Source organism: Vanessa tameamea, chromosome 27 (assembly GCF_037043105.1).
Source record: "Vanessa tameamea isolate UH-Manoa-2023 chromosome 27, ilVanTame1 primary haplotype, whole genome shotgun sequence".
Lineage (NCBI taxonomy): Eukaryota > Metazoa > Arthropoda > Insecta > Lepidoptera > Nymphalidae > Vanessa > Vanessa tameamea.
The window spans coordinates 1781090-1797938 of record NC_087335.1 but is presented as its reverse complement, the minus strand read 5'-3'; the positions used below and the strand labels follow the sequence as shown (position 1 = coordinate 1797938).

The 16849-nt window shown below is 33.1% G+C and overlaps 1 protein-coding gene across 2 annotated transcripts in view; it reads left to right on the top strand.

Annotated features, from left to right (window-relative positions):
* The window catches only part of LOC113404905 (tyrosine-protein kinase receptor), a 39689-nt gene extending 24235 nt beyond the window's left edge, over positions 1-15454 (top strand). Inside the window, exons 13-29 of one of the 2 annotated variants that reach the window (XM_026645980.2) lie at positions 109-268; positions 647-826; positions 1196-1341; positions 1927-2038; positions 2413-2514; positions 2645-2858; positions 2953-3168; positions 3427-3594; positions 4223-4417; positions 4665-4783; positions 5016-5122; positions 5800-5883; positions 7920-7978; positions 9211-9305; positions 10068-10206; positions 10467-10617; positions 10969-15454. In XM_026645980.2, coding sequence (XP_026501765.1) covers positions 109-268; positions 647-826; positions 1196-1341; positions 1927-2038; positions 2413-2514; positions 2645-2858; positions 2953-3168; positions 3427-3594; positions 4223-4417; positions 4665-4783; positions 5016-5122; positions 5800-5883; positions 7920-7978; positions 9211-9305; positions 10068-10206; positions 10467-10617; positions 10969-11625 — 2904 coding nt within the window. In that variant the 3' untranslated portion in view covers positions 11626-15454. Of the gene's footprint in view, positions 1-108; positions 269-646; positions 827-1195; positions 1342-1926; positions 2039-2412; positions 2515-2644; positions 2859-2952; positions 3169-3426; positions 3595-4222; positions 4418-4664; positions 4784-5015; positions 5123-5799; positions 5884-7919; positions 7979-9210; positions 9306-10067; positions 10207-10466; positions 10618-10968 lie in introns of those variants that run through there. The other variant, XR_003369452.2, reaches the window with a different exon arrangement.
* Positions 15455-16849: the final 1395 nt, after the last annotated feature.

The window sequence follows — 16849 nt, the reverse complement described above, 5'->3', positions numbered from 1 at the left end:
AATATTACCCTAATTATCAGAGTGATTTAGAAATTACGATCAAGACAAATCAACCATTTTATAATATATCAAAATTTAATCCATTTTATTAATTTATCCAATCTATAGTTGGACAAAGAAGGTCAGCCTATACCCTTGCTGGTGGGAGGCGGTGGAGGAGGTCTATCAGTGGGGGTTTTCAGGGACGACGGTTCACAGCACGCTCGAGGACGAACAAATACCACGCCGGAATCTGGCTACATGTACGGCCAGCCTGGGAAGACTTCTGGTAAGTTCTATCAACATTATGGTGTAGTCTAATCTAATAATCTTTTATCGTACCATATTTTTAAGAGTAAAAATATTAATAATATTTTTTTTTTAATGTAATAATGGGGGGCACCTGATGGTAAGTAGTCCCCACCGCCCATAGACATTGGCGCTGTTAGAAATATTAACTACAAACATGAGGGACATAACATCTTGGTTCCCAAGCTTTGAGACGTACCGACGACGTAAGGGATGATTAATATTTCTTACAGTGCCAATATAATGGTGTGGTCCACCTACTATCAGTTGGCCCATTTGCCACTGAGTACCTAATTTAAATAAAGAACATTTTGTATAAATATAACTAATATAAACAAATACTTATAAATCAATTTAGGTGCTGGTGGAGGATGGATATCTCGGCCAGGCCCGATAACGCCAGGCTTTGAACTGGTTCGTGGCACGTCCCTAAGGGAAGGAGGATTCGGTGGTGCGGCGTGTTCTGGGGGAGCCCATGGGGGCTTCGGTGGCGGGGGTGGGGGATGTCTGAGAGGAGGTGGCGGTGGAGGATGGGTTGGTAAGTACAGATAGATGTTAAAATATCTAGTTTTCTGAATAATCTTAGTATATTATTGTATATTATCAATTTGTCAGTTTTACCATTAATATCTCTATTTCATTATTTGACGTTTAATGTCTTTTTTCCTCTTTTTTCTCATTTATCTTCACTTGTTCATATGTGTGATCAAATCTTTCAGCTGAAATTTGGAGCAGTTTTAGAAAACGGCTTATGCTTGAAGCTTATCACATTTTTTTCGTTTTAGTAAAAATACAACTTAGTATTATAAACATCTTAATATGTTCCAAACTTGATTTTTTTCTTTCGCCGACAAGGTGATTTTGATGATACATGTAATTAATACTTAATTATCTCTTAATTACGTAGGTGGTAACACCAATGAGGGTGATGGGCAGCACGGTGGAGGGGGATGGTCATATGTGGACATCAGCCGGGGGATAAAAGAATATGCGGAAGTCAATATGGCCTTGAGAACTGGCCCTGGTGAAGTTTTGGTGGTTCCGGCTATACATGTAAGTATAAAGGGAGTCCTACCATCACTTGGATATGATGTAAGACTATCTTCTTTTTTGTATTTTCAACTTTTAAGATCGGTGCTCTTATTCATGCTCTCCCATTGGCGCAAGCTTTTAAACCATGTTACACTCCTGCGCCCAGGCCTCCGCACGCCTGCTACCTCCTCGGCATAATAATTCGAAGGAGTTCATATTACTTGGTGTTACTCATATGCCCAAAATATGCTAGCTTCCTTTCTTGTAGGAAATAGGTAAAGATATTTTATTATAATAGCTTTGCCGAACAAAATTCCTCTTCTTTAAAACGAAGAATTTGACCTACGACTTATTCCAAGATATTCCTCCACTGCGGTCATATCTTTCGATGAGAACAAGTGCCCTTACGCTGTATTCTTTCCCTCATAACATTCCAGATAGCTATTGAACTAGGCAAGTCCATAAACCGTTTTTTTCGGAAAAGTAGCGAACTGAGTCATAACTTCTGACGTAAATTAGACGAATGATTTGTATGACGAAATTTACATTGATTTTAGCCGTTTGTGTTAACTAATCGAATCTATTAAAACAATTTTCTTGCGCTAGAAATGCGGCTGCAACTACCGATGTGTCGCGATGAACGAATACAGGAGTGAAGTGAAGTGCTATTGCCCGTCGTCTTGGTCCACGGACGCCAATGACCCCACCAAGTGCATATGTGAGTGTGATATTCACGCAAGATGAGGATTCAGATGGTAGTCAGCTGATATTCCTTTGAGCAAAATAATATTCAATGTAAAATCAAAATGTACTCTTGAGTACAACTTTTGAGTCGTTTCACGTGACTATTTTAAATTAATAAGTTATCAATTACTGAGAAAGTCATCAAGAAATTCAATAGCATCTTAGGGAATTTTCTGAAAAACAAATGAAAAAAAAACTGATTATATTCTGCGTTAGCTACAAAATTAATTGGTGTTTGAAGGTTTCGTTCGATATTTCGCCAAGAGAATCGTTCTTAAGGCGCTATTATAGGCGATTGGAAATTGGAGGCTTTAGTCTAATATTCATTCATATTTTAATTATTTTTAGTGGAGGAAGGCTGGCCCCAAATGTGGCTGATAAGCCTTATAGTACTATCTATCATCGTGGTGCTGTGTCTCGGAGTCATATTCGTGGTTTCTCTTCATTTTTGTAAGTATAACATTAATACTTTTTTATTAATCAATTATATTAAATCATATCATTCGCCATATATAGCTCGCTAGTAATAAAAAACACTATCAAGGTCAAGAATAACACTAGTATTATGATCTATTCACAGACAATAAATATCAACGTAAGAAAGAAGAGGATCTGATACAGAAACAGATAAGACAGCAGGAGTTACAGCTACACAGATTAAGAACGGCTCCTGGAGGCGACAATACCCTGAACATGGCCTTCAACCCGCACTACGGCAGCGAGAGCTTCCTCCCTCAGGGGGTCGACGTCAGAGGGCTGCCAAAAGTAGCCAGGGAGAGTTTGAAGCTTGTCAAGTGAGTTTTTACTTTTGTAGTTCATGAATTAAAAGCGATCGCAAAGCTGACACCGGGTGTGCGTGTGTGCGTTTGTGTGTGCGTCTGTGCTCAGGGCGCTCGGGCAGGGCGCGTTCGGCGAGGTGTACCAGGGGCTGTACCGCCACCGCGCGGGCGACGCGCTGGAGATGCCCGTCGCCGTCAAGACGCTGCCCGAGCTGTCCACGGGGCAGGCCGAGTCCGACTTCCTCATGGAGGCCGCCATCATGGCCAAGTTCAACCACCCCAACATCGTGCACCTCATCGGCGTCTGCTTCGACCGCCACCCCAGGTGAGCCGCGCCTCGAATGGTGAGATTTTTTCTGTAGGATTGGAGAACACTTTAAACCTTATACGACAAAGCCATCGAGCTGAGCGATGAACTCCTTAGGAGGTATTTTATTTGCCCTGCATAAAAACTGTACTGTTGCAATGCTGTTTAGGCTCTCCTTTCCATTGCTCGATCGTTTTATATCGTATGATGACAATATTTCCATCGTCAGGATGAGATAAAGTGCAAAAATCCAAACGAAAAAAAATGGTCCTTCAGGTTCATAGTTCTGGAGCTACTGGCCGGTGGGGATTTGAAGAATTTCCTCCGAGAGAGTCGTCCCCGACCGGAGAGGGCCAGCGCTCTTACTATGAAGGACCTCTTGCTTTGCGCGCTGGATATATGCAAAGGATGCAAGTATTTGGAAGCAAAGAGATTCGTTCACAGGTTAGTTATATATTTGGGTGACATTTTCATAATTTAAAAAAGTATATATTAATTTCAATGCCTTAAATTATGCTTTAACTTGTAAACATTAACGTTCCTATTGATTTTACGTGTTCATCAGTATTGGTAACAAATACAACCATTTTCGGCACAATTTTGTCGGTAAATCTGCACAAAATTGTTCTCTTGATTATTCGTAACCACATGACTATCAATCCTTTACGAATAGTTTAGTCCAACCAAAAAAGGACGAAAGCACATTTGATATCAAATTGGCGTGAGGTCGAGAGCTTTAATAATCAATGATATTCATGATGGATTTGCGAAACAATTGCGTTTAGAACATTGACGAAGCTGTTATTGGAACTTCGGAAGTAAAATTAGAGTAAATTATATTAATGAAGAACTATCTGTAGTAAACAATATACTCGTAGTTAGGCTATTAATAAATGGCATATTATATGAAAATCTAAAGTTTGTTTATCTTTCATTCTTCGATTGGAATAGCCTTCACATACGTTTACTTCCAAAACTTCTCCTCGAGAGAGGTTGAGAGCTTTTTCCTCATCAGCTCTATTATCAGAAAACAATATCACAGAAGTCACAAAATCCATAATGCAATACGCAGGGATATAGCTGCGCGCAATTGTCTACTGACTTCCCGCGGACCCGGACGAGTTGTGAAGATAGCTGACTTCGGCATGGCCAGAGACATCTACCGTTCTGACTATTACAAGAAAGGGGGGAAAGCCATGCTGCCTATTAAATGGATGCCCCCCGAAGCCTATATAGATGGGATATTTACGGTCAAAACGGATGTCTGGTGAGAATTACTTGTTTATTTATAAAATATCATGTCAAACCGCATGGAAAATATATATCCATAACATGAAACCACAAGAATAGTTTTGTTTTAGTTCATGACCCATATCGTACAAATGTGTACGATAATTCGTAAAACAAGTAACTCATAATTAAAAGAAGGAATAGAACATTCTACAATTATCTGGTTGTTCTAAAAGAAAATTTAGAAGATGGCTTATGTTAGAAATTCGTCTAACTCTTCCCAGGTCCTACGGCGTGCTACTTTGGGAAGTTTTCTCGCTGGGCATCATGCCGTACACCGGCTGCGCGAACCGAGAGGTTATGCAGATGGTATCTGGTGGCGGGAGACTGGAAAAACCACCTGGTATGTTATCTTCTAAATATTACGGTACAGTTGGTTTTGTAACAAATATGCAAGTTAATATAGGTGACGTCAGGGTTAAGCTTGTGACACATCATCAACCCCTTCACCCTATACTATAAAAATGTTTTTTTTTTAAATCATCACCGTTGTCTTCGTCTTACTAATTATTTATCGAAGAAGCCTAAAACATCATTTTTGAACGTGAAATAATGTTTTTTTCTTGTCCAAACAGGCTGTCCGCCTGACGTATACAGGCTGATGTGTGAGTGTTGGAACCCTGCCCCCACCGAGCGACCTTCCTTCGCTCAGATGTTCGACAGACTACAGAGATTAGTGCAGGCTAGTGTCATCTACATAATCAGCAACTGTTCATTTATCTACTCGTTATGGCAATAAATATGCTGACCATAAACAAATATATTTTGGTCTTGATTTTGAGGTAGCGCCTTAATAAAATTTCACGCGTAGAGTATCGAAATTATTATTTTTAATAAAAAAATATATGGACCAAATTATTTGTATTAAAATTATTGATACAAGTGATGTTATTGAAATACCACGATGAATATGATCTATTGCTTAATCTAATTGGACCGTTAAAAACCGTGGACCAGATTTGGTCCATGGTTAAAAAGATGATGTCGTCGTCCTCACCGATTTCGATCAAGGGAGACTTGTCAACTACACAGGAGATGTTTCCTGACTTTAATATTATCGTGCACGTGAGTGTGCACAAACACAGGTGCACGATCTATTCGCTCTCGTAATGCGATGGGACGGCAAATCCAACTCTACCGGAAAGTATTCAGGTGGATGAGACTCTACGTGCTTTCCAAGGCACGGGAGTCACACATCCAACTTTCAGAGTCCGAGCTGTTATAAAAAAAAAAAAAAATTTAACCCCGAACCTCGGGATCAATGACCTTATATCTAGCCAGCCACTAGACCAACGAGACAATTATATCGATGTATTTTATTGATATATAAAAAATAATATCGTAACCAATCATTAATAGGATCCAGAAATAACGGACGCACCTCTCCCGCTTCTATGCTCATATCTTGCACCCCCTGAATTACCTGAAGCTAATGGACCACAGGTACGTAACGTAATGTCATAGGATAGAATATACTATGCAAATGGTATCAAATATAAATATAATTATCCTGATTGAATAGGCGATCACTTATCATATACATTGACAGTTATTGTCACCCAGTGACGTTTAACATTATACGGTTCACAGTTTGACAGTTCAGCGACTATAGATAATTGCAAAATTACTGTATTAATTTACAATTTTATACTTCTTAAATTTGATACTTTTGAACAAGTACCAAGTAAATTAACTTCAAATTTTTAAAAATAAAAACATTCATTTAAGAGCATAATTTATTATTATTGTAAAAAAAATGATTTAAATTAAAGACGAGGCCGAACTGTAAAAGGCCTTTTGGCCGTTTTATTAAAAAAAAATAGAAGCCGTTAATGTAAATTTATTCCATTTAGTTCGATTAATTCGTATTCAAAAAGTATTTGATAATAACAATAATTATCCAATAATAACTCGTATTCTCATATTATTGGTTTAGACATTTTTTTGTTTGTTGTTTTTACAACAAAATTACCATGAACATTATTTTACTTGATTCGATACAAAAATATGAATGTTTGATACCATTTCATCTTAAGTTACCGGTCAGAATATCTGTCTCGCTTTAACATGTAGTAATTCCTACTCGTCTCTAAACATCCATGTTAGTCCTGAGCTGAGTGATATTATATCATGGTCAGACGAAAAATAAACTAGGGAATTCGTTTTTAAATAATTTAATTTTTTTATGGAATGGCTACATGTATAGCGTTCAAAAAGCCGCCATTTTATAATGAGCGGGAAATTCGAATATGGATTCGATAGTTTTGAATCAATGTAATTCGAATTGTTCAATAATTGTTGTTCAATAATTTTCACACCAAAACAAATTGAATTTATTTATTATAATTTAGAAAAATCTTACCAAATAATGTTTTTTATTATTTTTTTAATATAACCTAATCGAACAGATAATAATTTATGGAATATTTTATTGAACAACCAAAAAAGATACTTTTTTATATAAACATAATATAATTTAACGATTTAAATTTTAATTAAATATATTTACTGGAGTTTATCTGTATAATATAATATAAATATACGCAGATTATGTAAAATAAATTGTCAATTTAAAAATGTACTAATTTGTAACTGTTTTTTTTTTCTTTCCAAATGTTTTCGCTCTGGCTACTAGAAGCAAGTAACTGGATCCGATTTTTATTTTTTTTTCCACGTCTTTCGGTGTTAGCGGCCCGATATTAAAAAGCGTGCTTGAGAGTGGCGCATGATCATACCATTTTATAAGTTTTATATATTTTTTCTAACTCCCTCTCCTGAATGAAAATCGCGTAGAGATATAGATACCCAGTAGTTAGAGAGAGATTCATTGGAATGCTTTAATTTTTTTCTTTTCACAAATATCATTTCATAAATTTAATAATGCATGACTGACATCGTTTATCAATAATACATAACAATTTTTCATTAATCACTCATGCTTCTACAATGTCATTTCAAAGAATCTCTTTTTTTACCGAAACATTTCCAAAATTTGAGTGTATACTTGCCTAGTAGCTATAGCGAGAATCTATACCTGTATTTTTCTTATTTTACCTTTATCCTATTAACTGGGTTTTGTAAAAAAAAAAAATCGAACCAAAAAATTTATACATAAAAAAAATGATGACAAACTTTACAAAACCCAGTATATGATGCACGCTTAGACCTGAAGTGGAGACTCAGGGAGATTTTAACATGAGCAAAACACATCCACGATGAGACGGTGCAAAAAACAGCACCACATCTTAAAATATATATCTCTCATATATTTAGTAAGTCCATACGTTTACATATAACATCTATGACGAACTTTTTAGGGATTATATCAAATTACATGATATACGCAATATGTTTTAAATATTGTGGCAATCTCATTTGATATAATAACATAGCAAAAATTATAAAAAGTAAGTTTATGTATACGTGGTGTGTAACTGTAATGTTGGTCTCCCTGTGCGCTTACCTCGCGATGTTGGCAGCGCTCGGCGGGCGACTACCTCGTGCCACTATCGCCTCAGGACCAGCCGGGGGATGCTAGGTAACGATAACAATCTTAGAAGATTGGCAGACGTTCTCTTAGACTTATTGATAATGATGCAACTATTTATTTTGGTAGAATTCGTTCCTACTGTATATATTCTCGCTTAAGATTGCGAAGTAATAATAATTTGCTTAAACAAATTTGCAACTACATTTATAGTATCTAATGTACTTAAGATTTCCAAAAGGTGAGTTATCGTCATTTATGGCTACCGGTTTTCCTTCTTTTTCAAACTCTTGAATTATAGTCACTACAAATTACCAAGATGGCTGATCTTTCTAGAATGTTTGATATTTGGTTATAATATATATTAGACTTCTACCAATGGTGTCAAAATGTATCTTTATTCATCCTGTTATTCTAATCGGCTATATATCGTTTAGTAAAGACATTTTAGACAGTTCTTTTAGTAAAGACATAGATATTTTCATGAATATAACGACTTCGTACCAAAATGTTCTATCAAAAAATCGATAAGAATTATTAGAGGTTTAAAAAGAAAAGATAATTTAAAAACAAATAATGACTGCCAGTCTTCTTTTCTATTTAACATTCATTTTATTTCTCAATTAATATTCCAAATTAAGCTACAGTTGTTCCCCATTACTGTTGTCATAACTGCAACTGATCCTCGGGATATCTTTGAAAATTAAAAAAAAACTTTCCAAGTTAAAAAAAAAACATTAATTTCCAACCAAGAAAGTATATTATTAGCGCATGTTGAATTAAAATAATTTTCAAAGATACACTTTCAAGTATTTTAAACTTTTCCTTTGCAAATATCAGTTGAATGATTGCTGTAATCCAATGAAATGTTATTGGAAATACAAAAATATGGATAATAAGGAAAATTTTAAAAGTTACGTACCTAATAACAAGTCTCATAATTGCTCTACAGACGAGCTATGGCATGCTTAGTGAGCCAAACCCTATTGATTTTCTTCTAAATAACAATCGGCTAATATCAAAATTAAATGCTATAAAATTTCATGCAAAAAAAAAACATTTTAAAACACAAACTCAGTTATCAGTTATTTGTATAACCCAAAAATATCTTCGAACGTAATACAAACTTTCTATCAGCAAATGCCAATAAATGTCGTCCAAAAATAAAATTTTATGATATTAGACACGTTGACAAGCATTTTTGAGTTATCCATTTTTACATTGAAAAGAATTCACAATTGGTATGATATTGTGGACGGAAATGTAATTGAAAATTGTTTTAGCCCAATGGATCCGTTGGTACTTCATAGCAAATCGCTAACGGCGACACAAGAGAAGGCAGAAATAGAGGATTCACAATATCAACATCTTCTGAAAGGTATGGTGCTAGTATCTCGTAATTTATACGAAACGTCTTTACTTGAGTAAAAAAAAAAAACCAAACGATGGTCTAAATTGCTATTAGTTAAGAAGATATATTTAAGCTAAGCTGGAAGATAGAACGATTCGAATTGTTTTTAAAATAATTAATGGTAAGTATATCCAAAACCGTGAAAAGCTGACGCTAATTTTGGTATATACGACTATACCTTTTATTGTTATGAAAAATATTTATAACAGAATAGGCTTGAGGTATCAATTTTTCCACCAAATATGAATTTCTCGTATATGTATTTCAAAAACATGGATCAGGCTTAGATTTCATACATTATCAAATGGTTGTGACATACTTTCATTAATAATTTCTCTATGTAGTATCTCTAATAATCATTTTTCTATGCTTGCCATAAGCTAAAATTAAATTTAAAAAAATGTATATAAAAGAGTCGCCTGTGGAATATCAGGAAGAAAAAAATCTGAACATTACAACAAATTGCAATTCAAGGCAACGGTCTATAAAATTCTTTAGGTCTAAAAATATGATACCGGTTGTACACTTTGCGCATGTTTAAAATGTACAATTACAAACTTGACGGATCGAATATTATATAAAGGTTACTCATGTTTGTCGAAACGTCGATCAACATCGATCAACGGAGATAACAATAAAACAGTATGTTCCAGCTAAAATACTTGGTACTTATAACATTTTATTAACTTAAATAAATAATACCTGTTATTTAACTCGTTAAAATCTTAGCATCACAAGAATATGGCAACATTCCAATGGCGTCGTTGGGCGCGAACGTGACCGTCAGCGCAAAACGCGACGTCTCCACTGCTGCCAACGTGGAGACAAGGACCAACACAAAATTTCTGCCGTCTAACTCGACTGACAGGTAGTTCACTGATTTTGGATGATTTCAAATGTAAAAGGATGATATTCTTTATCAATTATAAATAGTTTGACACACTGACAAATGGGACACCTGATGGTGAGTGTTCACCACAGCTAATAGACATTGTTACTGTCTGAAATATTAGCAATCCCTTACATGCCAATGCACCACCAACTTTGCCAAGTAAGGTATCCATAACCTTAACTAATACCGGAAAATTTCAAGGCCATGGTTTTAACTGTAAACATTTATCTTCAAAGGTTATTAAGTTCAGTGGAAGGCACATCAATGGACGACGATACGGCCTCAGAGACAGATGAAAAACCCGCTGTCTGGGAGACTTCTTTCACCGAAATCAGACCCAAGACTCCCTCTGTTGAACCCGCACTGAGCACAGACCCTGGACCCACCGTGAGCTAATCTACCTTTATATTTGGCAGTATACTGCTATGAACAGTGGCAATATTAGTACATTTTAATGTCAAAACGAAGGTCGCAGATTAGTTTGATAACTGTGAGTTTTATGATCAAGAATGAGAACTACCGTAAAGTAAATATATGTTATTGCACACTTGTGGCGGTAGCATAATCAATAAATCTATCTTTTGCTTGGCTGAGCTGGCGTAAGCGATAATAAGTATCTGTCATGCCTTATCAGTTCGGCTCAGCTCTTTAAAATCTATTTTATACCATATTTATTTTCCTTTCATATGTGTTATCACTTCGAAAAACAAATATTTTAATATAATTACTTATTAACAGGTCGACAAACTTATAAGCATAACGCCGACGTCACCAAAACCTCCAGAAAACGTCCTGTCCCAGGCGATAGAGTCTTCTGTCATCGACAAAACAAATATCAGCTCTCTCACTGTTGACAAGAAAGCGGCGCCAATCGCTTCCCCCGACCCCCCTCGAATAAACGCTTGGAACAAAGATCCTCCAAAACTGTTGCCCAAAGCAAAACCACTGTGCTTAGACGCAGCTCAATTGGAACAAAACTTAAATGCTCTGAAGAAAAACAGCGGTTCAGTTAACTTAACAACTATGAATACAATGAGAATTCTTCCGCCTTATATAAACGTGGTCACTCCGAATAAATTGTCAGAATCGAAGACGATTCAAATCGACCCGAAGAAAGCGGTTATACATGATCTCCAATCACCCCAGGAACCGGAAGCGAAGGATGATAAAGGGAAGTTGAAGCAATCGAGTTCCGCGGCAAGTCTGCTTAACGGACCCATGACAGACGTACCTTACGCCGACAGCGACAATGCGTCCTCCAGCTCGGGCAGTAACGCACAGAATATGGTTAATAATAAAAAAAATAAAAATTACCCCGAAATAGTGATTGGAAGTAAAAAAGTTATTAAACAGGGTAGCAACGGGGAATTCGGTGATTCGGAAATTAGTTGTTAAGAACACTAAAAAATAAAATGGCCACCTATCGAACGTCTAATTATCTTGTGATGAAGTGAAGTGTCGCCGTTTGGACGTTTTTAAATTAGGAAAAATGCATATATTGGCTCTGGTTTGTAAATATAAAGTACGTTTTTAATAAATAACATTCACTGTAAGAATTGTTTTTATCAATTGTTGTTTTGAATACTTTTCAATCTATGACAATCTGTTAAGTTTGAATTGAGATTTTATTTAAAATGCTTCCTAAGTGCTTAGTATTATAAATAGTTTATTATGGTTGCTCAATTTGCTCAATTTGTTGCCAAATTAGAACAATAAATTTAGATTTTTCTATGTAACCACAAAGTATAGTTATTTCTTATTGATATTTTTGTATGTTTGGACTCGCTTGGGTAGCAAAATTTTGAAATATTTTTAATCTATATCATACAACATGACCACAGCCGGACATACGCACACAGTGGTACTTACTATAACATTTTAGTAATATCTTTCACATTAAATTTAGAAAAGAAATTTATAACTTTAAGCGAATTTCATTTAATGAGTTATATACACAGATAATATATTGAATACATATATTTTCATTTTATACTCTATGTCTAATTGAGTTATAATTAAATATTTGTTTTATTTAATCTGTGCCAAAATGACTAATTAGAAAAAGTAGTAAAGCTTACATATTTGTAAATAATATATAAAGTAGTGATTTGTGTAATTCCGCCCCGGCTAAGATATAAAATGAAAATAACGTATGTTATGTTAAATTTAGATGTAGAGAAAAAGCGTTATTTTAATTTTATTTATATTATAAAAAAATATGTTATCTGTGGTGTCGATGTTTTCGTTTGACGTATATGAACTAAAATATTAAACCGTTAAAGGATTAGAAAATAATTATTGTAGGATATTTCGAAACGGTTTTTTGCAACAATTTTAATTTTAATTTTTGAAACAAGAACATTTTCAATATATAATATTATTCCATAATAGTTTTTCCAGGCAGCACTGTTTAAAAAAAGGAATTAGTCATTGACAGCCCAAGGTGGTTAAAATATAAAAAATAAATTTAATAGTTTTATCATACATAATATATATGTCATATGAAAAATATGTGTGTAAGTTACATACATGGATGCTTTAATTAAATTTTAAGATAGAATTATAAGTAAAAAACTATAGAATGAGTTTTTATTTGAATGAAGTTATCATTTGTTCATCAGAGTAGTGCCAAAAATGCCACAGCTTATACTTGCATTTATAATTTAATCTGTTTAGGCACGAAATGACAGGGTATTTTGATTTTATTTGAATTGGTTCGAAGTGAGTTTATATACAAATATATAAATTAATGTGAAAATTGCACATTATGTAATTATTTGTAGTATATATTTTAAGATTCTTCTCTTTTAAATACCCGTCTATAATTTATTGTACAGATTTAAACATGTTAGTTATAGGAATTAAAATTTTCATTAAGATTTAAATATATACTACGAAAAAAAAATACATTATACTATATAAGTATTATTTAATTAAGGCACGGTTTTAATTGTTGAATGAATTTAACGTAGATCTAAACTAAATTGTTATTATGTGTTTCTAAATGACTAGAGTCGATGGTATTACAGATATTATCTGTAATATAATACAGATAATATAAAAAAATTAAAATTATATATTTAACAGACCCTTGACCTTTCAATTATCATAACAATACAATGAAGTATTGTTCTCTTTAAGTTTGTAAATTATATGTCTTAAGGTCATAAAAAATCCCGCCATTTTTACAGTCAAAAAAATTAACGAAATTATTTTATAATTATTGTAAGTAAGAATTAAGTATTTTAAAATATAAAATTACGATTTTAAATAAATAATATGTTAAACAATTAACGTTTGTTATAGTGCGTTTAATAATAATTTTAATTATAAGTTGGTGTTAATTTTTTTAATGCGCACAAGGCAAGCAATGATTATTTAAAAAAAAAATCTGAAATACTATCGACTCGATAATTTTACACTTCGTACCCCGCTTTTAACGCATTTTTTTTTTGAAATAAGAATTCGCACTAAAGGTACGGTAGCAAAATAAACTGTATCTTCTTCTAGGGAAATTATCAAAATTGTTTAAATTGTTCAATAAATTATTTTAATTCAAGAGTAATTATAGCGGAGTTTGTTTGTTAAAATTATATTTTCACGCATATACGTTAAGTACAATTACGACCGAGTTATAACAACATCCTAACAAATATTTTTAATTAAAATACAATTTATTATAATTATCATTTAGGCGTAGAAAATTGCCGATATATCAGGTTTTATTGTTTTATTTATTTTTTATCAATGATAATGTCTCCACAGGCTTTTGAGTGTGCCATTTTCATGTTTCCGTTAGTTTCTGCTCCGCTAATTTCCAATATCTAATACACACAGACACATATAAGTACAAAAAACTATATATATATATAAAGATCTAAACCGACTAATATAATTGTAACGTCTTTATATTGAGAGCCGTGGATCCTCAAAGTAAGAAACTGTAAATAATATAACCTACTGAGTTAAGACCTCTCCGTTCGAAGATTAAATGGGTTTTCGCGCCATACATCGATTTTACATGATATTGTTAATACATACAGTTGTTACTGAGTTTTAACTTTTCGGGGTCCAAGGTCTTAGTCTCGTCCTGGACTCCTCGCATACATGCCAACGGACCTACCGTTTCCGTCGGTATACAAGCGAACTCCGCTGTATTTAATGGAAACTTGGAATTATTTTTTAATTTAGTTTTATCGAATATTTTTATTAATTTTAATTTCAGGGTGTTATAATTATTTTATTGTATTATAATAAAAAAATAATTTTGACTACAGCTACGAACTGCGCAATTTTTTTGCGAAGTTAATTGTAATAATATTTAATATAAGTGGTCCATTTTCTTAGTTTGTAAAAATATTATTGTAACAAGATTGATGTCAGTGGTAAATTAAATTGTTTGCAAATAAGTGAAAATGGAAGTAATATTTGCTTTATATTTTTTGCTCATAGGTCGAAACAACACATTTAAAAAAAATGCTAATAAGGGAACGAACATTGACGTGCACTAATAAAAAAAATCGAAATAAGAATATTCCAGTTCAGGATTCTAAGTAGCCAAACACGAAAACAATTTTGAATGAAGCATTTATATTTATTTAATTTATCTCTATACTTTTTAATTAAAAAATAGTCAAACATTTTAAAATAAAATGCAAACACTTTTATTACTGTCGCTTGCTTCACATGACTGATTTTAAATAATTGAAATTGTATAAATCGTTTTATAAATAAAAAAGATATATGTTATTAAGAAAGACCTAAAATTATTAAAAATATTACAAGTCGTGTGAAGTTCCTTTAACTCTTCTAACGAATAACGTTTTATCGTCACTTCAACTTTGCTCAATTTAGAATAATTTGGTTTCAATTAAAAAAAAAAACTTTTTTTTTTTTATTACACGAGAATTGTGGTTGTGACTTAATATAGTACTGGCAAGAAATTTAAAAGTTCCTTTTTTAAAAAGTGACAGTGAAATGTTATTCACATATTTATTTCTTATTCTAACATTAGTCAGTATGTTTGAACAACGAAATTAAAAAAAATAATAACACAACGTTTTATTTTCAAACAATCCTTTTTGTGAATAAATATTAGAAATAAATTCTAAATTCTGTATGCATGCTGTATGCAACAACAAGTATGTATGAATAAATATATAAGTACGTGAAATTATATTAAAATGATGTATTAAATTAAAATAAAATTCTAATAATAAATGTAGTTTCGTGTTTTTTTTATTTAATAAACTATCTACCCGAATTAGGGTCTACCTTAAACTTTTACATCGTAATGTGTAACTATTGATTAACGCGACGCATGCTAGAATTACCCAGTCAGTATATTTTTTTCAACAAATTCAACAGAATATTTGTTTCAAAAAATTAATTCAATAATTATACGACTAAGCCTTTGTCACTTAGAATATTAGTGAAATCTTTATGAAAATCTGTTATTTTTTCGTATTTATCGCGTTGAGACAGACAGACAAATGGATGTTATTTTATAATATGTACTTATTGAAATCGTTTGACTTAATCCTACGACTTTTCCACTGGTATGCAAAGGCTACTGTTACTACTTACTACTACACTTCGAAACAATTGTGATCAAAGTTGATAGTCGCAGATCGAAGTGTTGAATCGAAATCCACTGAAAGTTACATATATGTTCTAGGATTCACTATTATTATCAATTTTAGTTTCTTGTCTTGTTTATCTCTTAATACAGTAAATATATATGTATTAATTTAAAAAAGTGTTAATTACTTTTAAGCTATCCGGCACAGACCCTTTCGTATGAAAAGGTTCTGGCGACTACTGAACTAATCAAAGACAAGATTTGGCCATAGACAATTTTACCAATTTTTAAAGATTTGATAAATTACTATCAATCGCCACTTTACGTTTCCGATAATTTGCCTTTCTTATATAAATAGTAACGGTAAATATTCCACTGCAAGGTCTCCTTTTCCTTTTGAGGAGAAGGTTTGGTGCTTATTCCACCACGGTTAAGATGCACGTATTCTAACCAGTGGGCGATCTCAGTCTCTTATATAAACTTTTTAATTATTACATATTCTGTTCTAACCTGATGGATATAATACCTTTTAGAATGCCAAGAAATCGCTGTCGTCTATTTAAAATTAAACACAACGAACTTGGGAAAATATGCGAACAGGCTAACGTCCCTACAATGAGTTGTCGTTAGAGATCAATTTAAATTATCATAATCGAATGAATAATAAAACATTCGGTTTTATATCCGTCACACTTCAAGTTTTTATTATTAATCCAAATTATCCTAATACATTTTCTGAACTTTATTTACACATACGACTACATAATTAATCTTTTGAACTATAAACTTTGAACAACACTTCGGCTATGGCCGTCGCAAATTTTATCACGTCGTAATGTCCTATACTTAGAATTGACTTAAATATTATTTTTTTGTTAGAATTTCTGAACGAATAAATACATGAATTTTAATTCAAAGGGAACATCGTACTTTGTAAGAAGATAATATAAACATTGTTTGATCGGCAATAACTATTTGATTAGGATGGATTGGAATACTGCAGTGGTTCTGCGGCAGTGGTCACTACTAGGATCTACC